Source organism: Culex pipiens, chromosome 1, assembly GCF_016801865.2.
Source record: "Culex pipiens pallens isolate TS chromosome 1, TS_CPP_V2, whole genome shotgun sequence".
Lineage (NCBI taxonomy): Eukaryota > Metazoa > Arthropoda > Insecta > Diptera > Culicidae > Culex > Culex pipiens.
The window spans coordinates 10,154,813-10,181,326 of NC_068937.1; the positions used below are offsets into that span (position 1 = coordinate 10,154,813).

The following is a 26,514-nucleotide window of genomic DNA, read 5'->3' on the forward strand; positions in this document are numbered from 1 at the left end:
AGGTTTTTATGACTTCTTAAATCTGTGAATTCGTCTGAAGGAGCGCTTTTCATGACAGGGTTGCCAAATCTTTAAAGTTTTTTAGCTAGGCCGTTTAAAATCGTATCAAGCGTTGTCCAGCAAAACTGTTACGAAAGTCATTTCCAGTAAAAATGTCTTCATTCATTTTTGTAATTTATGTATTTTTTTATAATTTTTGTATTTTTTGTAATATTTGCTATTTTTGTAATTTTTGTAATTTTTGTAATTTTGGTCATTTTGGTCATTTTAATAAAATAATGAAACTAGAAAAAAAACAAAAATGAAAAAAAGTATCTTCAAAATTTATTTTAAAAAATATTGTTCGTATTAATACATTTTTTATACTCCTCCAAATAAATCTAGTTAATTTGACGCCGCTTTTGTAGAAAAATTATTTTTAAACGTTGACTTGAAATTGCAAATCAGTAATTTTATTTTACATAGTTCAAAATTAAAAATATCTTACTTGACATTAGGTAAATGTTTAGGTCAGAAAATAATATTTTTTTGCAATTATTTATTTTTTCAATTTCTTTTATGATTAATCTGGTGACGGAGGGGCGGTACTACCCCTTCCATTTTTGAACATGTAAAAAAAGAGGTGTTTTTCAATAATTTGCAACCTGAAACGGTGATGAGAAAGAAATTTGGTGTCAAAGGGACTTTTATGTAAAATTAGACACCCGATTTGATGGCGTACTCAGAATTCCGAAAAAAACGTATTTTTCATCGAAAAAAAAAATAAAAAAGTTTTCAAAATTTTCCCATTTTCCGTTACTTGACTGTAAAAAATTTTGGAACATTTCATTTTATAGGAAATTTAATGTTCTTTTCGAATCTACATTGACCCAGAATGTTAATTTTTTTATTTAGAACAAAATTTTTCATTTTAAAATTTCGTGTTTTTTCTAACTTTGCAGGGTTATTTTTTAGAGTGTAACAATGTTCTACAAAGCTGTAGAGCAGATAATTACAAAAATTTTGATATCTAGACCTAAGGGGTTTTCTTATAAACATCACGAGTTATCGCGATGTCTTTATATTAAAATTTTTGTAGAACATTGTTACACTCTAAAAAATAACCCTGCAAAGTTAGAAAAAAATCACTAAATTTTAAAAAGATTATTTTTGTTCTAAATGAAAAAATGACCCTTCCTGGTCAATGTAGATTCGAAAAGTACATTAAATTTCCCATAAAATGACATGTTCCAAAAATTTTTACAGTCGTGTTACGGAAAATGGGAAAATATTTAAAACTTTTTTAGTGTTTTTTAAATACAAAATACGTTTTTTCGGAATTCTGAGTACGACATCAAATCGGGCATCTAATTTTACATAAAAGTCCCTTTGACACCAAATTTCTATCGCATCACCGTTTCAGGCTGCAAATTATTGAAAAACACCTCTTTTTTCGCATGTTCAAAAATTGAAGGGGTCGTACCGCCCCTCCGTCACGAGATATCAAAAAATGGACCTCGGATTCGTGATCAGGGAAGTTACCCCTTTGGACAAAGTTTCACGCAAATCGAAGAGGGGTCGGGGCAACTGCTGTGTGAGTTGGCGGAGAATTACTCACATAATAAATGTAATCACGCCTTTTCAGCTAGGTATTTGTCCTTAAATTTTTGCTTTTAATTTCTGATTTATAATATTGTTGTTCATTTATTTATTTATGGCAGCTTTAACCAACGTGGTCATTCGCTGCCCCTGATTTATAATAAATTTACATAAATCCATAGTAAAAACTGGTAATGTTACACCTGAATGTAGGTAAATCTATATGTTAAAAAAATAAGTTTTTTTTACCTTATAAATTTCCCATATTGATTTGGTACATATTTCATGGTGTAACATTACATAAAATTTCATAGAATAATCCAAAATTTATTTTACACGCAGGCCTTCTACAAGCAGCGGGATTACTACTTTTTTTGCTGTGTACTCTAAGTTACAACGGAAAAGGCATTTGCAACGTTTTTTTTTCCAAGGGTTCAACACCCGGTTAAGTTGCATTTCCAACAGTGTCGACCCCCCATGGGGCTACAAGTTGTAAGGGTATATTTCACAATAAAAAGACTTCTTTTACTAAGTAGAGCTCAATATATTCATGAGTTTCAGATTTCTATTTTATCAAATTTAGTACATTAGTGATCAAATCACGAAATATTTCGCATATGTGAGAAAATTTAAGGAATTTATACATACCGTAAACTGAGGTACCATTGATAGGGTTTTGAAAATGCTCCGGGCTTATTGTATCGTTTAAGAACTAAACATATTTTCTTACGTTACATGTTTTTCATGTAATTTTATTTTAATTCATTTGTAAACATGTGAAATTCCATAGAAAGTGATGTAATAGCAAATTTCACATGTTTGTGATGTAAAACTACACATTTTCCATCCTATACTATGGAATTACATTTTTCTTTCGCATGCATTTTGTTAAAATTTTATAAAATAGAAATAATATTCAACCGTCAAATTTTCAACCTTTAAAAAAATATGTTTACTCGTAGGTACAAATTTTAGTTTTAATTTGAAGCACTAGAAAATATTTTCCTTATTTTGCCATTATTTTGATGGTCGAATGTTACACGTTTTTCATGTAATTTTACTTAAATTTATGTGTAAACAAGAAAAATTCCATAGAAAATAGTACAATAGTAAATTTATTCTATTGTCAAGGAAGTGTCTTCTTATTCCAAAATTGTCAAACTTACAGACTCAATCCTGCAACAATCCGTTTGTAAAAATTGTCAAAATTTGTTGTAAATTTTACTGTAGACACTGCTGTAAGGGATGAATAAAAAACCATATCGATTGTTCCCGTAGTTTTGAAGACACTCAAATGGCTGTAACGATCTGTGGTCCTAAAATTCAATATTTTTAAAAAGATTAAAATGTTTCTATTTTCTGAAAAATGCATAAAAGTGCGTCTGAATAATTTACGATCGCATTTGCAAGTTTTTTTTTTTAAATGAAAAATAAAATTTTCGATGGAAGTTTTTTGCATCCTTTAGTTTTGAGGAAACAATTTTTTGTAACAATTTTTGGCATGCAACTCAAAATGAGAGTTAACAAAATTATGTGTGAAAATGTTGTAGTTGTAGTTCTCAATTATTTTCAAACAATGAATAGTTTGATACATATCAAGACATCGATAATTTGACAGCTGAGCAATTCTCTACGAAATCGGTATTTTTTCTTAAATTTTATTTTTTGTCTTTTTTAATCCGACTGAAATTTTTTTGGTGCCTTCGGTATGCCCAAAGAAGCCATTTTGCATCATTAGTTTGTCCATATAATTTTCCATACAAATTTGGCAGCTGGCCATACAAAAATGATGTATGAAAATTCAAAAATCTGTATCTTTTGAAGGAATCGATTTTGATCGATTTGGTGTCTTCGGCAAAGTTGTAGGTATGGATATGGACTACACTGAAAAAAAAAATGATGCAAATTTTTGGTCATTTTTTATTTAACTTTTTGTCACTAAAGCTTGATTTGCAAAAAAAACACTATTTTTAATTTTTTATTTTTTGGTATGTTTTAGAGGACATCAAATGTCAATTTTTCAGAAATTTCCAGAAAGGGCAAAAAATCTTTGAGCGAGTTATGAATTTTTGAATCAATACTGATTTGAAAAAAAATCGAAAAATGGTCGCAAAATTTTTTCAACTTCATTTTTTGATGTAAAATCAAATTTGCAATCAAAAAGTACTCTAGTGAAATTTTGATAAAGTGCACCGTTTTCAAGTTAAATTCATTTTTAGGTGACTTTTTTGAAAATAGTCGCAGTTTTTCATTTTTTTTAAATTAGGCTGGTACAAATATTTTTAAAAGTTTTTGTCACCCCCCCCCTTCAAAATTGGCCCGAAAAATCAGGGGGCAAAAAAAATATTTTTACAATAAACTTCAAAATTTCAATGAAAACTTAAGTGCAACCAGCTGAAATCAAATTAAAATACATTCTCCTGCATGTAAAATAATTTTTAGCATGTTTGGGTTTATTAAAAAATCTTAAGATTTTTTGAAAATTTTCGAAGCAAAATCTTTTTTTTCGATACAATTTTTGTTTTTGTCTGATCTTAGATTTTTTGAAAACTAATGATTGCAAAACAACTGAACTAGTGTAAAATGCATTTTAAAACACTTTTTTCATTTAAATGTGAAGATTATGGCTTGTTATTTAAATTTTTATATTTTTTTATTTTTTTGCCCCCCCCTTGACCTCGGCCAGGGCCGAGGGACAAAAACTTTTTTAAATATTTGCATCGGCCTTAGTGCACATGTTTGCCCACTTTTGAAAAAAATATTAAATCGAAAAATTTCACGAATGTTTCATATTTTAACATTGAAAATCTGACCATTAGTTGCTGAGATATCGACATTAGAAAATGGTGTGTTTTTTGGGTGGGACTTAGAGAACATCAATTTTCCTGTTTTTAAACCTTTGCATGGCAATATCTCAGCAACTAAGTTCAAAAATGCAAAATATAGAGAATTTTCTCAGCTTTTCAAAAATATTTTTTTCAAAAGTGGGCAACCATGTGCACTAATTTTAAAAAATGAAAAACTACGACTATTTTCAAAAAAGTCAACTAAAAATGGATTTAACTTGAAAATGGTGCACTTTATCAAAATTTTACTGAAGTACTTTTTGATTGCAAATTAGATTTTACATCGAAAAATGAAGTTGAAAAATTTTTGCGACCAATTTGTCGATTTTTTGAAAAAATCTGTATTGATTCAAAAAATCATAACTCGGTCAAAGATTTTTTGCCCATGCTGGAAATTTCTGAAAAGTTGGCATTTAATGTCCTCTAAAACATATCACAAAATAAAAAAAAATAAAAATAGTTTTTTTTTGCAAATCAATTTTTAGTGACAAAAAGTTAAATTAAAAATCACCTAATTTTTTTTTACCGTGTATCATTTTTTTTCAGTGTAGTCCATATCCATACCTACAACTTTGCCAAAGACACCAAATCGATCAAAAAATTCCTTCAAAAGATACAGATTTTTGAATTTTCATAAATCGTTTTTGTATGGACAGCTGCCAAATTTGTATGGAAAATTATATGGACAAACTAATGATGCAAAATGGCTTCTTTGGGCATACCAAAGGCACCAAAAAAGTTTCAGTTGGATTAAAAAATACAAAAAAATCGAATGACCGAAATCTGAGAATATTGCTCAGCTGTAAATTTGGAATCCCTCAGATTTACACATTTTTATAATGTATTCCTACATGACATATACACGTAATTTTTTTGTTGAGTTATGTGAAATGTAGCAAAAATATGTTTTATGATTTTTATTTAATTTATTTTCTGTCTTTCACCTGGTATTATTTGTATCACTTTTGAACCCTACTATTTATAGTATGCATTATTTTCTTTGCGTTTTTTGTTCGTTTCATAATGTTTACGTGGTTTCTTTATTTTTTTTTAATTTTAATTACCTTTTTTTTATTGTTTTTGAATTTTTTAGAATTTGTTGTTATGATTGGCAATTTTTTTCGTTATTTTTAGTATCATTTAGATAAAAAAATATCAAATTTGAAACCCAACCATTTTGTCGACACGTTCCCCAAATTTTCACACCCAGACCTAATTCCGCCATCTTCCGCAAACTTGTTGAAACATTCCGCCACCCGCAATGGAATGCCCTACTGCTATGCTCCTCCACTCTATTGCTCTTCTACTTGACGCCGCGTCGTTTGTTGTTTGGGTCGTTGAGTTGAGTTTCGTGTCGAAATTACTTTTCATTGAGGCCTCTTCCCGCGTCGCAACGCTCCTTTCTCCAGCTTTTTTTGTTGTTGTTGAATTTTTCTGGGATGTGGAATCCCCCGTCCCCGTAATTTCTTTTCAGTTTGGGGTTTTCTTTCACTCAAAGCTGGAACGAACGAAATTCGGCAGCAACTTGTCCAGAGAGGAGTCATTCAGAGTTATTTTTGGGAGGAGGAAGAAGAGGAAGAGGAGACTCGCAACAACCAACACGTGACCTTGTTTGTTTACACGTATTGGTCAGCTTCTTTGACTTGTTTGCTTCATCTTTTTTTTGGGATGTTCGACTTTGTGTCAGAGCAATGAAAGGTTTTCTATTTCAAGTTGGGTTGTGATTTTTTTTGTTGATTCATTCCCTCGTTTTTTTTTTCTACTCAATGATGCACTCTTCCTGCGTTTTTTTCTTCTTCTTTTTTCACTAACGCTCTCTTCTTTTTATTATTTTCTTTCAGGTGTGGTGCGACTGGATGCTTTATCACACGGGCACGTGGAATCCACCGCCGTTCTGTACAGACTACAAAATAGGGTAAGTGGCGCTGTTGTTGGTCCAAACTTCCAACCCTTAATTTTCAAAAACACAACTTTTTTTCTCTCACAGTGCTTCCACCGGGCACGATCCCTGGTCCGGGTTGTCCGCGCTCATGACGCTGCTGGCCCGGCTCGACACCAACAAGGAGATTCTGCAGGTGGTGACCCAGGAAGGTGAGTTCTAGTTCTAAGTGGGCCCCCCACACGTGACTTGCACAAATTCCCATTCAAAAATATAAATCTTGTCTGACCCGAAAAATACATAAGCCGGGTTCGAACAAATCGATCGATCGTGCAGAGTGTGGCCACGTGCCGGAAAGGCACGTGTGCTGAAGAGATTGGAGGATGGACCTTAAACGGGTGGGCACACGAGTAACCCACATTGGGAAGATGGAGAAAAAAGTGGGTGGTGGCGGGGAATTGGGGAATCCCACGTGCCTGGAAACGTTTGGATTTTTTGGGAGATGCGAGCAGCTTTTTTCATTGATAAACACGTTCTTTTGTGTTATTGTACCTTTTTTGAATTCCCAATATTTTTTCAAATTTAATCTTTAATTTTCACAATTTTATAACGCACATTTTGAGTGTTAAGAAATTGTCTACGTTTTTGTAAAATTTAATTTCGGAGAATTGAAAAATTTAAAACAATACCTCAATTTAAAGGAATTTCAAAATTACACATAAAATATGTAAATTTACATATTTTTGAAGGTAGCGCTATACGTACAAGGAATACAATACCAAATATCAAATCACGTTCTTAAGAGTTTTGAATGAAAGTTTTGTTTAGAATTTTGTATTTTACAATTTTATAAATCATACACATAATAAAACATGTATTTTCCATCACATGGAGCAGTCAAGTCAAATATTACACAAAAAAAAGTGTAAGTTTACTCGACACGGAATTTATGAATCACTTGTAAACCCAGTTGATGTGAACTAGAGATTCGACGTAAATTTCTAAATCAAATTCAAAATCATGTTTCTACGTATGATTTGCTGGAAATTTACATCAAATTCCATTTAAATTGATCTATTTAGTGACGTGCAACATTGCTACATCATTAATTATGTAATATTCAAAGTTGTATTTTTCTGTGTATGTAATGTTCGAATACGATGTAATTTGCCAAATCATATGTAAATTTTTCATTTTTCATGTGATTTGATGTAATTTTGTATGGTTCTTGTATTTAAATTTACATGTTTTTTTCATTATACCTTTTGGTACATGTTTTATCATGTATTTTTTCTATTTTTGGAAAATCTTTAATTTGGTAAATTACACTAAATTTCTACTTTACATCAACTACATTTCCATTAGATTTGATTTGGTTGTAGTGAATTTTCTTTTTTTCCCTGTATTTATTGATCTAAATAGATCAATTTAGTTGAAGAAGTTGCACGAAAAAAAATCATTTCTGAATTATTTTTTCTCATAAGTCCTAAAAGAAAATCAAATTAGTTCAAAAGTTTTTTGTTTTTAATTCTTGAAGTGCAGTATAAAAATAATTTCAAATTGTCGAAATTGATTTTTAATACCATATTTAAAAAAAAAAACTAACTTAATCCACCTATGTGGTTGGTGCCTTCCTCACCCTTTTCCAACAATGGGTGATATGTGATATGATGGGTTTGGACACAATTTTCGTCTGATTTCGTTAAGTTCCGGAATACAAAAAACACACATGTTACTCAAGGGCTCATAAGTCGCATCTTAAGTGGTCATAGCATGAGACAGGGTTGCCAGATCTTCAATGTTTTAGACTCGTTGGAAGGGTCTTTCGATTACTTAACCAACGATGGGTTGGATGGTGGATCCGGACATTGTTTACATACATTTAAGTGAGATCCGGCTACAAAAAAAGTACATAAATATCACTTAAGTGGTCAGAACTCGAGACAGGGTTGCCAGATCTGCAATATTTTGGACTCGTTGGAAAGGTCTTTCGATTACCTAACCAACGATGGGTCAGATGGTGGATCCGGACATTGTTTACATGCATTTAAGTGAGTTCCGGCTACAAAAAAGTACATAAATATCACTTAAGTGGTTATAACTCGAGTCAGGGTTGCCAGATCTTCAATGATTTAGATTCGTTGGAAAAGTCTTTTGATTACCTAACCAACGATGGGTCGGATGATGGATCCGGACATTGTTTACATGCATTTAAGTGAGATCCGGCTACAAAAAAGTACATAAATATCACTTAAGTGGTCATAACTCGAGACAGGGTTGCCAGATCTCCAATGTTTTGGACTCATTGGAAAGGTCTTTCGATTACCTAACCAACGATGGGTTGAATAATGGATCCGAACATAGTTTACATACATTTAAGTGAGATCCGGCATCAAAAAAGTACATAAATATCACTTAAGTGGTTATAACTCGAGACAGGGTTGCCAGATTATCAATGTTTTGGACTCGTTGGAAAGGTCTTTCGATTACCTAACCAACGATGGGTCAGATGGTGGATCCAGACATTGTTTACATGCATTTAAGTGAGTTCCGGCTACAAAAAGAGTACATAAATATCACTTAAGTGGTTATAACTCGAGACAGGGTTGCCAGATCTTCAATGTTTTAGACTCGTTGGAAGGGTCTTTCGATTACTTAACCAACGATGGGTCGGATGATGGATCCGGACATTGTTTACATGCATTTAAGTGAGCTCCGGCTACAAAAAAGTACATAAATATCACTTAAGTGGGTATAACTCGAGACAGGGTTGCCAGATTATCAATGTTTTGGACTCGTTGGAAAGGTCTTTCAATTACCTAACTAACGATGTTTAACATGATGATGTTTGGTTCAGTTTACTGCCATTAATTCAACTTCCGAAAATATGCGAAAACACATTTTTATACATAACTTTTGAACTACTTATCGAAACTTCAAACAATTCAATAGCACCGTATGGGACCCTAAACCAAGTCGAATGCGACTGGTTTGGTCAAAATCGGTTCAGCCAGTGCTGAGAAAACTGCGTGACATTATTGGTCACATACACACACACATACACACACACATACACACACACATACACACATACATACACACACACATACACACACACATACACACAGACATTTGTTCAGTTTTCGATTCTGAGTCGATATGTATACATCAAGGTGGGTTTTCGAGCTTTAAATAAAAAGTTCAATTTTAGAGCAGGATTATAGCCTTACCTCAGTGAGGAAGGCAAAAACTAACCTTGTGCAACTTTGGGAACAAGTCACAAAAAAAACTTTTTCAAGTATGAAGAATTCGCGAATCAATTTGCATTTTTTCGAAATTATTCTATGTGAAATGATTTAATATTTGTTATTCAATTTATTGCTCCACTTTCACTGGGTTAAAAGGTTCTGAAAAGTTTAATTTGTTTTTTTTTCAACTGCTTCGATTTGAATAGTGAGGATTTTTGTTTTGGTTAAACTTTAGTTACCTGGAATTTCTGTTTTTTGTATGTTATTTTTGCTGAGACCACCCTAAACAAAATATTTGTGGAAATCTGGCAGCTTATGTTTGATAATATTTAAAACTTCACTTTTGTATCAAAAACATAACCTAAATAAGGCTTTTGCGAATTTATTTTTCGATGAAAATATAAATAAATTGTTAAACTGTTTCGCTATTGAATAATTATTTGTAATCTGGTTAAAAAGCTTTGCAATTTTTAAACATTTATCGAAAATATAGTTAAACTAATAAAAAATCCATAATTTTCTTACTTTCTGAAAGCAAAAGGGGAATCAACAAAGAAAATAAATGTTTTTAAATTAAATTAATTAATTTCATTAAATTTGTATTCAAAACACGTTAGCAACAAAAATATTTCATGAAATTTTGAAAATAGGATGTTTTTGAAAAATTAAGGAAATTGACAAAATTAAGACATTTTGTCTGATAATAGTCCTGGAATAAAGTCGAGATAAAATTGAGATACAATCTCCCATCCCCTGTTTGGATGTTATTTTTCCAACATTTTTATTTGGAATTTGTAAAATAACACATAAAAAGATGTAAACTTACACGATCAAAAAATCAAAGTATGTAATATTACAAACAGGAATTTTGAATGTAGATCTACAGCTTTTATTAGGTAACTTCACTTATTTTACATAAATTCAGATAAAAATACATAAAAAAGTAATGTTCAAGCATAAAATTTTTTAATCAAATATTACAATTATACAAATTGTATTGTTTATTTCATATAAATTCAAGTAATTTTATATAAAAAAAGAAGTAATGTCAAGCATAAAAAAATCAAACCAATATTACACATGAGGATTTAAACCATAAATTTACAACTTTTATTATGTAACTTAAATTATTTCACCTAAGGTCAGGTAAAATTACATCAAATAAGAGGTAATGATCAAGCATTTAAAAAAATCAAACCAGTACTACAACTATGGATTTTGACCGTAATTTTACAACTTTTATTGTGTAACTTTACTTTACCACATAAATTCAGGTAAAATTACATCAAAAAAGATATAATGCTCTACAATAAAAAAAAGCGATATTACAACTGGAGATTTTCATCGTAAATTTACAGCTTTTGTTATGTAACTTTGCTTATTCGTAACTAAGTGCCGGTGAAATTACATAAAAAGGTAATGTTTAAGCATAAAAATATCGAAGCAGTATTAAATTGGAGATTTCGTTGTATTATGTAACGTTACTGATTCCACATTATTTCAGGTAAAATTACATAAAAAATAGGTGATGTTTAAGAATAAAATTAAAAAAAATAAATTATGAAATGTAACATTTTAATGGAAAATGTATTGTACATTCAAATTAAAAAAAACTCCTGCTAAAAGATTGTCAACACAGGAAAATGTACTTTAAATTGTATTTAGTTGATTGCATGTCCATTTACATTGGTTTTTTGCCCCTTGATTTTTCGAGCCAATATTGCAAGAGGGGCGACATAGACTTTTGCAATTGCCTTACTTTGAGAAAGTAATTCTTTTAGTTTTCTTTTGACTTATCAAATGAGCAACCAAAAATTACGTACACATTGAAAATGTGTAATTTTTATGGTTTTAATGTGGTGGGTGAATATTACATTTTTTAAATGTAACTTTACATTTTTAAATGTAATTTTACATTTTTTCAGTCAACATGCCTCGAAGTAATAAAACCGTGGTTGATTTTACCAAGTACTGAAAATTAAAGTGATATTTTTTAGCTGCCAATAATTTGTACAGTGCGTATTCTTTTTGTATGGATTTAACTGTTACTGTGCTCATAGTACATTTTATAATATTGATTTCTATGTTATTATTGAAAGAAAAAAATATGATTTGTTTTCTGATTAGTCAACCTTCTTTATCGTTTTTTTATGCTAACCAGTAAAAATTAAATAAATTTAGAATGTTTAGAAATTGAACAAATGTTAATTTACATATTTTTCGATGCATTATTACACTTTGTTCTGAAACAAAATCGGTCAACATTCAGTGATGTAATATAACCGTGTTTTTTTGTGTGTAGAAGCACAAATGTCCTAATACTGCTTCAATCTCAATTATAAAAAAACCTTTTCCCTCGTGACCTACTTCTTTCCCTTTCCGCGTCCAGACGCAACGAAAGTGCGTCACACGCTCACGCACTTATTGCTTCTAAAACCAAAACAACACCCATCTGGCTCTCGGCGAGGACCGGCCGCGGCCAAATTACCTAACGGAGTTGCATCCGACAGGCCAATTCGGTGATTGATTCTGCTTACGTACGTTTAACCAACCACCTTGAGTTTAAATAGCTCAATCTTTCCTCAATTCCCGAAAAAAAAGACGAAGAAGATGTGGTGGCGAGCCCCCCTAAAAAAAACAAGTTCACCCACTTTTCGAAAAATATTTGTGAACTAAGTGAGTGCGGGCGCCTTCAAGGTAAAGTGGCACCTATTTGCGTGTTTTACATTTCATCGATTAGCCACTTCTTCTCCGTACTACTCGGAACCGTCCAAGCGGGTAACTTTGTGCTTCAAATTTGTGGGTTTTAAAATTTAATCGCCTAAAAGTATGCATTCAAATAACAAGATTACGCCTAAAGTTATGTAATTTTGTAAGACTTTCAGCACCATCTGACGGTAGTTTCCTAAAATGAAAAATGAAGATGATTTCAAGCGATGACGAGTCAGGAAATCATCTGTTTACACATTTCGGGAGGTTGAAGATGCACTCAAAGTGCCTTTTTTCTTCTTCTGTGACGCCCCTTTTCTGTCAAGCTCTTGAAAGGGTAATGATAATCGAAATTAATTGTGATTTTTTTTTCTGCTCCTCAGATTCTTTGGCAGACTTTGAGGTCGTCCGGCTGCAGGAGGACATCACGCTGGCCGGGTTCACGCCGCTCATGTACAACGTGCCGGAACCGATCTTTACCCACAAGGACCGGGACATGGAGGAGGCGCAGGTAAGACCACATCCAACCTCCAAAAAAAAATGACGCGCAACAAAAGAAGTCACTTGTCAAGTTTGCCACCTTTTGTCTAATGCACTTTAATTACCTTCTTCCTCTGTAGAATGCACTCCGCGTGCAGAAACTTATCTTCTTCGGGACGGGTTGCCTGTGCAAGTGTGACCCGCCGGTGCTGCGGAAAACGGTCACGACCCGGACGCGAACCTCCCAGGTCGCCGGGGAGGTCACCGAGGAGCTGTTTGAGAGTGTGGTACAAAATCGAATAGAAGGGGTGAGTATTGTATTTGGGTGAGAGGGGAGGATAATTACAGGGTCTAGTGATTTTGAGGAGCAAGACGTTAAGTTGGTTGACTGGAAAAGGACGGATTTTGATCGTGAGATTGAACAGAATTTTGATGCTTGGACTAACTATGATGTCAGTTTTGGGCATCATTATCACACAGCGAGAAAATTCATCAAGACAAAAAGTCTTAAATGACCAATTACCAAAATTATCAAAATAATCAAAATTGTCAAAATTGTCAAAAATGTCAAAATTGTTAAAAATGTCAAATTTGTCAAAATGGTTTACCATGGTTGAAATTGTCAAAATTTTGAAATTTGTCAAAATTGTCAAAATTGTCAAAATTGTCGAAATTGTCAAAAATGCCAAAAGTGTCAAAATTGTAAAAGTTGTCAAAATTTCCAAAATTTTAAAACTGTCAAAATTGTCAAAATTACCAATATTGTTTAACAATTGTCAAAATTATCAAAATTATCAAAATTGTCAAAATTATCAAAACTATAAAAATTATCAAAATTGTCAAAATTGTTAAAATTTTCAAAATTGTCAAAATTGTCAAAATAGTCAAAATAGTCAAAATTGTCAAAATTGTCAAAATTGTCAAAATTGTCAAAATTGTCAAAATTGTCAAAATTGTCAAAATTGTCAGAATTGTCAAAATTGTCAAAATTGTCAAAATTGTCAAAATTGTTAAAATTTTCAAAATTGTCAAAATTGTCAAAATAGTCAAAATTGTTAAAATTTTCAAAATTGTCAAAATTGTCAAAATAGTCAAAATTGTCAAAATTGTCAAAATTGTCAAAATTGTCAAAATTATCAAAACTATAAAAATTATCAAAATTGTCAAAATTGTTAAAATTTTCAAAATTGTCAAAATTGTCAAAATTGTCAAAATTGTCAAAATTGTCAAAATTGTCAAAATTGTCAAAATTGTCAAAATTGTCAAAATTGTCAAAATTGTCAAAATTGTCAAAATTGTCAAAATTGTCAAAATTGTCAAAATTGTCAAAATTGTCAAAATTGTCAAAATTGTCAAAATTGTCAAAATTGTCAAAAATGCCAAAAGTGTCAAAATTGTAAAAGTTGTCAAAATTTCCAAAATTTTAAAACTGTCAAAATTGTCAAAATTAACAATATTGTTTAACAATTGTCAAAATTATCAAAATTATCAAAATTGTCAAAATTATCAAAACTATCAAAATTATCAAAATTGTCAAAATTGTCAAAATTGTCAAAATTGTCAAAATTGTTAAAATTTTCAAAATTGTCAAAATTGTCAAAATTGTCAAAATTGTCAAAATTGTCAAAATTGTCAAAATTGTCAAAATTGTCAAAATTGTTAAAATTGTCAAAACTGTCAAAACTGTCAAAATTGTCAAAATTGTCAAAATTGTCAAAATTGTCAAAATTGTCAAAATTGTCAAAATTGTCAAAATTGTCAAAATTGTCAAAATTGTTAAAATTTTCAAAATTGTCAAAATTGTCAAAATAGTCAAAATTGTTAAAATTTTCAAAATTGTCAAAATTGTCAAAATTGTCAAAATAGTCAAAATTGTCAAAATTGTCAAAATTATCAAAACTATAAAAATTATCAAAATTGTCAAAATTGTTAAAATTTTCAAAATTGTCAAAATTGTCAAAATAGTCAAAATTGTCAAAATTGTCAAAATTGTCCAAATTGTCAAAATTGTCAAAATTGTCCAAATTGTCAAAATTGTCAAAATTGTCAAAATTGTCAAAATTGTCAAAATTGTCAAAATTGTCAAAATTGTCAAAATTGTCAAAATTGTCAAAATTGTCAAAATTGTCAAAATTGTCAAAATTGTCAAAATTGTCAAAATTGTCAAAATTGTCAAAATTGTCAAAATTGTCAAAATTGTCAAAATTGTCAAAAATGCCAAAAGTGTCAAAATTGTAAAAGTTGTCAAAATTTCCAAAATTTTAAAACTGTCAAAATTGTCAAAATTAACAATATTGTTTAACAATTGTCAAAATTATCAAAATTATCAAAATTGTCAAAATTATCAAAACTATCAAAATTATCAAAATTGTCAAAATTGTCAAAATTGTCAAAATTGTCAAAATTGTCAAAATTGTTAAAATTTTCAAAATTGTCAAAATTGTCAAAATTGTCAAAAATGTCAAAATTGTTAAAAATGTCAAATTTGTCAAAATGGTTTACCATGGTTGAAATTGTCAAAATTTTGAAATTTGTCAAAATTGTCAAAATTGTCAAAATTGTCGAAATTGTCAAAAATGCCAAAAGTGTCAAAATTGTAAAAGTTGTCAAAATTTCCAAAATTTTAAAACTGTCAAAATTGTCAAAATTACCAATATTGTTTAACAATTGTCAAAATTATCAAAATTATCAAAATTGTCAAAATTATCAAAACTATAAAAATTATCAAAATTGTCAAAATTGTTAAAATTTTCAAAATTGTCAAAATTGTCAAAATAGTCAAAATTGTCAAAATTGTCAAAATTGTCAAAATTGTCAAAATTGTCAAAATTGTCAAAATTGTCAAAATTGTCAAAATTGTCAAAATTGTCAAAATTGTCAAAATGGTCAAAATTGTCAAAATTGTCAGAATTGTCAAAATTGTCAAAATTGTCAAAATTGTTAAAATTTTCAAAATTGTCAAAATTGTCAAAATAGTCAAAATTGTTAAAATTTTCAAAATTGTCAAAATTGTCAAAATAGTCAAAATTGTCAAAATTGTCAAAATTGTCAAAATTATCAAAATTATCAAAACTATAAAAATTATCAAAATTGTCAAAATTGTTAAAATTTTCAAAATTGTCAAAATTGTCAAAATAGTCAAAATTGTCAAAATTGTCAAAATTGTCAAAATTGTCAAAATTGTCAAAATTGTCAAAATTGTCAAAATTGTCAAAATTGTCAAAATTGTCAAAATTGTCAAAATTGTCAAAATTGTCAAAATTGTCAAAATTGTCAAAATTGTCAAAAATGCCAAAAGTGTCAAAATTGTAAAAGTTGTCAAAATTTCCAAAATTTTAAAACTGTCAAAATTGTCAAAATTAACAATATTGTTTAACAATTGTCAAAATTATCAAAATTATCAAAATTGTCAAAATTATCAAAACTATCAAAATTATCAAAATTGTCAAAATTGTCAAAATTGTCAAAATTGTTAAAATTTTCAAAATTGTCAAAATTGTCAAAATTGTCAAAATTGTCAAAATTGTCAAAATTGTTAAAATTGTCAAAATTGTCAAAACTGTCAAAACTGTCAAAATTGTCAAAATTGTCAAAATTGTCAAAATTGTCAAAATTGTTAAAATTTTCAAAATTGTCAAAATTGTCAAAATTGTCAAAATTGTCAAAATTGTCAAAATTGTCAAAATTGTTAAAATTGTCAAAATTGTCAAAACTGTCAAAACTGTCAAAATTGTCAAAATTGTCAAAATTGTCAAAATTGTCAAAATTGTCAAAATTGTTAAAATTTTCAAAATTGTCAAAATTGTCAAAATAGTCAAAATAGTCAAAATTGTCAAAATTGTCAAAATAGTCAAAATTGCCAAATTGTCAAAATTGTCAAAATTGTCAAAATTGTCAAAATTGTCAAAATTGTCAAAATTGTCAAAATTGTCAAAATTGTCAAAATTGTCAAAATTGTCAAAAATGCCAAAAGTGTAAAAATTGTAAAAGTTGTCAAAATTTCCAAAATTTTAAAACTGTCAAAATTGTCAAAATTAACAATATTGTTTAACAATTGTCAAAATCATCAAAATTATCAAAATTGTCAAAATTATCAAAACTGTCAAAATTGTCAAAATTGTCAAAATTGTCAAAATTGTCAAAATTGTTAAAATTTTCAAAATTGTCAAAATTGTCAAAATTGTCAAAAATGTCAAAATTGTTAAAAATGTCAAATTTGTCAAAATGGTTTACCATGGTTGAAATTGTCAAAATTTTGAAATTTGTCAAAATTGTCAAAATTGTCAAAATTGTCGAAATTGTCAAAAATGCCAAAAGTGTCAAAATTGTAAAAGTTGTCAAAATTTCCAAAATTTTAAAACTGTCAAAATTGTCAAAATTACCAATATTGTTTAACAATTGTCAAAATTATCAAAATTATCAAAATTGTCAAAATTATCAAAACTATAAAAATTATCAAAATTGTCAAAATTGTTAAAATTTTCAAAATTGTCAAAATTGTCAAAATTGTCAAAATTGTCAAAATTGTCAAAATTGTCAAAATTGTCAAAATTGTCAAAATTGTCAAAATTGTCAAAATTGTCAAAATTGTCAAAATTGTCAAAATTGTCAAAATTGTCAAAATTGTCAAAATTGTCAGAATTGTCAAAATTGTCAAAATTGTCAAAATTGTCAAAATTGTTAAAATTTTCAAAATTGTCAAAATTGTCAAAATAGTCAAAATTGTTAAAATTTTCAAAATTGTCAAAATTGTCAAACTAGTCAAAATTGTCAAAATTGTCAAAATTGTCAAAATTATCAAAACTATAAAAATTATCAAAATTGTCAAAATTGTTAAAATTTTCAAAATTGTCAAAATTGTCAAAATTGTCAAAATTGTCAAAATTGTCAAAATTGTCAAAATTGTCAAAATTGTCAAAATTGTCAAAATTGTCAAAATTGTCAAAATTGTCAAAATTGTCAAAATTGTCAAAATTGTCAAAATTGTCAAAATTGTCAAAAATGCCAAAAGTGTCAAAATTGTAAAAGTTGTCAAAATTTCCAAAATTTTAAAACTGTCAAAATTGTCAAAATTAACAATATTGTTTAACAATTGTCAAAATTATCAAAATTATCAAAATTGTCAAAATTATCAAAACTATCAAAATTATCAAAATTGTCAAAATTGTCAAAATTGTCAAAATTGTCAAAATTTTCAAAATTGTCAAAATTGTCAAAATTGTCAAAATTGTCAAAATTGTCAAAATTGTCAAAATTGTCAAAATTGTTAAAATTGTCAAAATTGTCAAAACTGTCAAAATTGTCAAAATTGTCAAAATTGTCAAATTGACAAAATTAACAAAATTGTCAAAATTGTCAAAATTGTCAAAATTGTCAAAATTGTCAAAATTGTCAAAATTGTCAAAATTGTCAAAATTGTCAAAATTGTCAAAATTGTCAAAATTGTCAAAATTGTCAAAATTGTCAAAATTGTCAAAATTGTCAAAATTGTCAAAATTGTCAAAATTGTCAAAATTGTCAAAATTGTCAAAATTGTCAAAATTGTCAAAATTGTCAAAATTATCAAATTATCAAATTTGTCAAAATTGTCAAAAATGCCAAAAGTGTGAAAATTGTAAAAGTTGTCAAAATTTAAAAGTTGTCATAATTTCCAAAATTTTCAAACTGTGAAAATTTCCAAAATTGACAATTTTTTTCAAAATTGTCAAAATTTTCAAATTTTAAAAATTTTCATAATTGTCAAAATTGCAAAAAGCAAAATTAAAAAAATAACGAATAATTATAACAATAAATACAAATTACTAAAATTTAAAAAAATACAATGAATATAAAAATTTCTAAACTTACTTATATTACAAAAATTACAAAATTTATAAAAAGTTATAAAAGTTACATAAATTGAAAAAATTACAAATATTAAAAAATTACAAAAAAATACAAATATTACAAAAATTACAAAAAAAAAACAAAAATTGCAAAAAATATACAAAATTGCAAAAATTACAAAAATGACTAAAACTTTGAAAAATACAATAAATACAAAAATAACTTACATTATAAAAATTATAAAAATTACAAAAATTACAAAAATTACAAAAATTACAAAAATTACAAAAATTACAAAAATTACAAAAATTACAAAAATTACAAAAATTACAAAAATTACAAAAATTACAAAAATTACAAAAATTACAAAAATTACAAAAATTACAAAAATTACAAAAATTACAAAAATTTCAAAAATTACAAAAATTACAAAAATTAAAAAAATTACAAAAATTACAAAAATTACAAAAATTACAAAAATTACAAAAATTACAAAAATTACAAAAATTACAAAAATTACAAAAATTACAAAAATTACAAAAATTACAAAAATTACAAAAATTACAAAAATTACAAAAATTACAAAAATAACAAAAATTACAAAAATTACAAAAATTACAAAAATTACAAAAATTACAAAAATTACAAAAATTACAAAAATTACAAAAATTACAAAAATTACAAAAATTACAAAAATTACAAAAATTACAAAAATTACAAAAATTACAAAAATTACAAAAATTACAAAAATTACAAAAATTACAAAAATTACAAAAATTACAAAAATTACAAAAATTACAAAAATAACAAAAATTACAAAAATTACAAAAATTACAAAAATTACAAAAATTACAAAAATTACAAAAATTACAAAAATTACAAAAATTACAAAAATTACAAAAAATTACAAAAATTACAAAAATTACAAAAATTACAAAAATTACAAAAATTACAAAAATTACAAAAATTACAAAAATTACAAAAATTACAAAAATTACAAAAATTACAAAAACTACAAAAATTACAAAAATTACAAAAAATACAAAAATTACTTAAATCACTAAAATAAAAAACAATACAAAAATTACAAAAATTACAAAAATTACAAAAATCACAAAAATTACAAAAATTACAAAAATTACAAAAATTACAAAAATTACAAAAATTACAAAAATTAAAAAAATTACAAAAATTACAAAAATTACAAAAATTACAAAAATTACAAAAATTACAAAAATTACAAAAATTACAAAAATTACAAAAATTACAAAAATTACAAAAATTACAAAAATTACAAAAATTACAAAAATTACAAAAATTACAAAAATTACAAAAATTACAAAAATTACAAAAATTACAGAAATTACAAAAATTACAAAAATTACAAAATTACAAAATTACAAAACTACAAAAATTACTTAAATCACTAAAATTAAAAAAAATACAGTGTTGCAGCCAACCATTGGCCAATCCACCCTTACTCCTCTTAGTACATTGTAAACAAGTACCCCTCGCCTAAGCAGTGTGGTGAATTACTAATGTCACCACACTGATACACAAACACAACGTAGGGTAGATTTGACATTTGTTTATTTACGATCTGTGATTGAAGAACTTGTAATTAGCTTTAAGGACAAATGTTTCGTGTTAAGTTTAAGTGAATAAATCGTTCTCTTTACGCTTAAGCCTCCGAGCAGGCAAGTCGCCTCTCGGAGCACTTGAATCCGGTGTTTTTTTTATACCGCCCGAACTCTGGTCCGCTGGTCGTCCGCTTCGTCTGCCGCTGGAAGGAATCGGTGAGTTGGTGGTTCTGGCCCCCGCGGAGTCGGCCCCTGGCCGAACATACAGAAATTACAAAATTACAAAATTACAAAAATACAAAATTACAAAATACAAAATTACAAAATTACAAAATTACAAAATTACAAAATTACAAAATTACAAAATTACAAAATTACAAAATTACAAAATTACAAAATTACAAAATTACAAAATTACAAAATTACAAAATTACAAAATTACAAAATTACAAAATTACAAAATTACAAAATTACAAAATTACAAAATTACAAAATTACAAAATTACAAAATTACAAAATTACAAAATTACAAAATTACAAAATTACAAAATTACAAAATTACAAAATTACAAAATTACAAAATTACAAAATTACAAAATTACAAAATTACAAAATTACAAAATTACAAAATTACAAAATTACAAAATTACAAAATTACAAAATTACAAAATTACAAAATTACAAAATTACAAAATTACAAAATTACAAAATTACAAAATTACAAAATTACAAAATTACAAAATTACAAAATTACAAAATTACAAAATTACAAAATTACAAAATTACAAAATTACAAAATTACAAAATTACAAAATTACAAAATTGCAAAATTACAAAATTACAAAATTTCAAAATTACAAAATTACAAAATTACAAAATTACAAAATTACAAAATTACAAAATTACAAAATTACAAAATTACAAAATTACAAAATTACAAAATTACAAAATTACAAAATTACAAAATTACAAAATTACAAAATTACAAAATTTCAAAATTACAAAATTACAAAATTACAAAATTACAAAATTACAAAATTACAAAATTACAAAATTACAAAATTACAAAATTACAAAATTACAAAATTACAAAATTACAAAATTACAAAATTACAAAATTACAAAATTACAAAATTACAAAATTACAAAATTACAAAAATTACAAAATTACAAAATTACAAAATTACAAAATTACAAAAATTACAAAAATTACAAAAATTACAAAAATTACAAAAATTACAAAATTACAAAAATTACAAAATTACAAAATTACAAAAATTACAAAAATTACAAAATTACAAAATTACAAAAATTACAAAATTACAAAATTACAAAATTACAAAAATTACAAAATTACAAAATTACAAAAATTACAAAAATTACAAAAATTACAAAAATTACAAAAATTACAAAAATTACAAAAATTACAAAATTACAAAATTACAAAATTACAAAAATTACAAAAATTACAAAAATTACAAAAATTACAAAAATTACAAAAATTACAAAAATTACAAAAATTACAAAATTACAAAATTACAAAATTACAAAATTACAAAATTACAAAATTACAAAATTACAAAATTACAAAATTACAAAATTACAAAATTACAAAATTACAAAATTACAAAATTACAAAATTACAAAATCACAAAATTACAAAATTACAAAATTACAAAATTACAAAATTACAAAATTACAAAATTACAAAATTACTAAAATTATAATTATTAAAATAATTGCATAAATTACATATATTACAAAAATTACAAAAATTACAAGAATTACAAAAATAACAAAAATTACATAAATTACAAAATTACAAAATTTCTAAAATTATAATCATTACAATAATTGCATAAATTACATATATTACAAAAATTACAAAAATTACAAGAATTACAAAAATTACAAAAATTACAAAAATTACAAATATTACAAAAATTACTGAAATTACAAAAATTATTAAAATCACTTAAATTTAAAAAATTACAATATTCATAATAATAACAAAAATAACAAAAAGAACAAAACTTACAAAAATTACAAAAATTACAAAAATACAAAAAAATGATGAAAATTTATGAAAATATTCCAAAATTGAATGACACGGACAAAAATGACTAAAATTAACAAAACTACTTATAACTTTTTTGGAAAAATATCCAAAATGAATATAATTAGCATATTTGCCAAAATGACCATATTAGTTATCATGATTAGTTAGCTAGTTATCCGAAGATATGGTTTTACGATAGAAATTGCCTGAAGCAAACCTGAAATATAAACAATAAATTCACTGATTCAACTGAAAAATTAGCTGCTTTACCAAACTTAAGCTAGCTAACTTGATTTGGTGAATTTGAAATGGAGCTCCTTTCCGAGTGATATCTCTGAAAATGCCAAATTTCAATATGAATATCCCACTAATCAAGGCCACTTCAAACCATCGCCAAATCCCCAGGGAATAACAACAAACCTTCTTAATCCAATTTTAGTGGGAACTCTCGCGGAACTTCGCTTCCCACCATCGGTCGTCTTCGTCCAAGAACCACTTTGTTTCATTAACCCCTGCGACGACGACGACGCTTTGTCCTGTCACGCGTGCCTCCTAAATTGCCGCGATGCCCTCCTTTCCCCTTTTGTTGTTATCTCTTAAGCCGGCCGGCCGGCCCAATTGACCGTATCACAAATCACGCGAGTGATCACATGCTGGGCGGGGCCCCTTAGAGAAGGGTTTGGCGAGCCTAATTTTTTTTCGGGTTGAGATTTGGCAAAACGACGTAAATGACACTCTTTTTTAAGGTTTCTTCTTTTGGCGGTTAAGTCACTTTGCTGTGTTTGCGGGTCTTACAAGGGTTCTTGCACCAATTATCGCGTCGCATTTAATCAGTTCAATTTTCGCGAAAAAAATTCGACCTCCTGCCGATTCCCGAAATCTCTCTGTTTCGCATTATTTATTCGCTGGAACATAATTTCGGGAATTTGCGAAATTGAAAAGATTCCTGCCCCCCTCCCTTTTGTACTTGTCGAAGTTTGGTTCATTTTCAATTTAATACCTTTTAATTTTTCTCTTTTTCTCATTCCAGTCGAGCGACTCGGAGATCCTGCTGGAGAGCTTCAGCGAGGACGAGGGTGAGACGTCGGTGGCGGAAGTTGCGACGCCAAAGTCCACGAAAGCCAACTGTGATCAACCGCAAAGCAAAAGGAAGTCTGGTCAGAAGGAGCCGGCGAAAGGGCAGGACGACGAAAGTAGGAAAAATAATAACAATACTTCCTCAAACGCAAAGTCTGGAAGTAGCAAAAAGCAACGCAGCAGTGGGAATGCCAATAGCAGTAACAACAACAACAACAACAACAATAGTAGCAGTAACAATAACAGTAGTCCTAGTACCAATAGTGCAAATAACAACAATAACAGTGAGGTGGCGACGACGCCGAATGTGGAGGAATCGGTGACCCAAAGCAGTCAGGAGATCCGGAAGTTGCTGCGTCGGAAGGATGAGCTGGAGCGGCGCCAGAAGATGCAGGAGCGGTACAGCGAGCGGTTGCAGGTTAGTTGGAAATTGTTTTTTTAAATATTTTTTTTATATGATTAACTGATGACATTGACATTGAAATCCGTGGTTGGGAACGGCAATTTTAAGAAGTCTTAAATCTTATTAAAATAAGATTTGAGAATTTTGGGAAAATGATTGTAAAAATCATAAAAAATAATGGTATTTTAAAGCATAATCCGGCCGGCTATGGAGTTATGAAAAAGTCTTTGCTTTTACTACTTTTTGACATTTAAACTCAAATATCAATAATTATTTAAATGGATTTGAAAATAGAAAAATATTTTTATGTAAACCCTAAAAATAGGGCTTAATTTTTATTAGAGGTGGGCAAAGAAAGAGCGAGCCGCTCAAAGAGCCGGTTCACTGAATGGAGCGAACGAACCGTGGCTGACAAAAAAGAACCGCGGTTCACAAAAAATATAGTATTAAATTTGTTGTTAAGAATTGAAAATGCAATTTCGTACTTTTTAATGCTTATTAAAAAAAATCCCAAAATTAAATGATGTTTTAAACAAAACGAAAATAACTTTTTATTGTAAAACTATTTGTGCATTTAAGTATTAGCGGAATACAAATTTGAGCATTTTAAATTGCATAATTTGTAAAACATTACCAAAAATAAAAGTTCAGAGATTTTGGAAGAAAAAAAAATAAATCCTTTTTTTCGATTAAACTTTAGCGTTTATAGACTTTATCGATTAAATCAGAATGCAGAAAGAGTTCACAAAATATTTTTTCCAAATAAAATAATAGCAATTTTTGCAGCATCCTAGATTAAAGTTTGGATGCCATTCTATTAATTGTTCGAGTATAAATCTTGACATAGGGATCGCCAAGACCTATGGTTTTCGAGGGCATCTTCTCGTTTTCAGTTTAATATTTTTATCAAATAATTTATAAAAGTCCAATGAGAAATAACTTATAAAATCACACGATTCTTTTAAAAAAAACATTTTCATTCAAATTTTTAAAAAGAGCGAAAGAGCCGTTCCAAAGAGCGGCTCTTTTTAATGAGCGAACGAAAATGTGCGGCTCCTAAAAAAGAGTGGTTTTGCCCACCTCTAATTTTTATTAAATTTTTCTTTAAAACATTTTTTTTTATTTTTTCAATTATGCTATACTTTTCAGAAGAGTGCTAAGTATGTTTGAGCAATTCTCTACGAAATCGGTCTTTTTTCTTAAATTTTAATTTTTGTATTTTTTAATCCGACTGAAACTTGTTTGCATCATTAGCTTGTCCATATAATTTTCCATAAAAATTTGGCAGCTGGCCATACAAAAATAATGTATGAAAATTCAAAAATCTGTATCTTTTGAAGGAATTTTTTGATCGATTTGGTGTCTTCGGCAAAGTTGTAGGTATGTATAAGGACTACACTGAAAAAAAAAATGATACACGATAAAAATTAGGTGATTTTTTATTTAGCTTTTTGTCACTAAAACTTGATTTGCAAAAAACACTATTTTTATTTTTTTTATTTTTTAGTATGTTTTAGAGAACATCAAATGCCAATTTTTCAGAAATTTCCAGTTTGTGCAAAAAATCTTTGAGCGAGTTTAAAACTTGTCGGAATTTATCATGCAATCCTTGATTAAAAATGCAAATGTATTTGATTTTAATAGGAGAATAATTCATTTTTTTTGTATTAAAATGTGCCGTACTTTTGAGAAGAGTTATTTGCTTGGAATTTGTAATTTTTTGAGATATTCAATTTTAGATTTTCAGCTTTAGTTAAAGATGTTGTGAAATTTGGTACCAGAGATATTAACTTTTGAAAAAAAAAAAAAAATTTTGGAAAAACTTTCAAATATTGTCATAATAAATTTTAAAAATCATTTTTTCGAAAAAAATGCAGTCTAAAATTACCTGACATATGTTTTGATAAAGTAAAAAGCTATAAAAATTACTAAAAAAATTTCTTTTTTTACTTTGTTGGTCGAATTGTTGTTTGCTATGATACAGCCTCTTTAATTTTATAAAAAAATACCCCTTATATTTCAACAATTTGAATGGGCTAAAAATACTTTTTTTGGATTTAATCAAATCTTTGGCTTTCTTAGGTTAAACTTAGCATCTGTTTAATTTTTTTTGCGAAACCTGTTAAGGTTTTGGAGTCGCTATTGAGCGTTGAAATTAGTATGGCAAGGTTCTAAAAATGTATGAGGAAAAACATTGTTTCAGAATTTCGCCGGTAGGTGGCGTTGCTTTTAACGAAAATACGAAATTACTTAAATTTCAAATTCGATTCCTTACAACTTTGTCGAAGCAAGCAAAACGATCCGAGTTGGTCATGATGAGCTACTAGCAATGCAATGATACTTTTTGGTCACCCAAAAATTCGGATCGTTTTGCATTCTCCGACAAAGTTGTACAGATTTGAGAGTTTACTTTGGAGTTCAATTGCACTGTATTTTTTTATTTTTTATTTTCGCAAAAGCCTTCTATAAAAAAAAACTCATTTAATCTGCTAAAAAAAATCTTGTTGAGCATTTTTAAAAAGTTCAGTACTGTTTCAGATTGTTATATCAATCTGGTAAAATCAACTTAAATTTAAGCAAAAAGTTTTACAAAATAACAGTCATGCTAGTATCGAAAATTTTCAAAATATTTGAATTAAAAATAAATCATTAAAATCTGAAAAAGTCTAATATTGTCCTATTTAATGGAAAAAATAAAGAAATAATTATTAAAAAATGTACTTCAAAAATCTTTTATGCAATTCCGTTGTGAAACTATTTACTTTTCCTGTCATTCTTGAACGACGGAATAATCTACTTTTCCGTACCAAAAATAACAGTTGAACTTTT

At 27.7% G+C, this 26,514-nt stretch overlaps 1 protein-coding gene across 3 annotated transcripts in view; it reads left to right on the forward strand.

Annotated features, from left to right (window-relative positions):
* Positions 1-26,514, forward strand: part of LOC120413279 (telomerase-binding protein EST1A) — a 239,731-nt gene that overhangs the window by 144,915 nt on the left and 68,302 nt on the right. For all 3 annotated transcript variants that reach the window (XM_052706611.1, XM_052706612.1, XM_052706613.1), the window contains 5 exons: positions 6,266-6,339; positions 6,412-6,515; positions 12,644-12,771; positions 12,881-13,048; positions 23,236-23,700. In XM_052706611.1, coding sequence (XP_052562571.1) covers positions 6,266-6,339; positions 6,412-6,515; positions 12,644-12,771; positions 12,881-13,048; positions 23,236-23,700 — 939 coding nt within the window. The remainder of the gene's footprint in view (positions 1-6,265; positions 6,340-6,411; positions 6,516-12,643; positions 12,772-12,880; positions 13,049-23,235; positions 23,701-26,514) is intronic.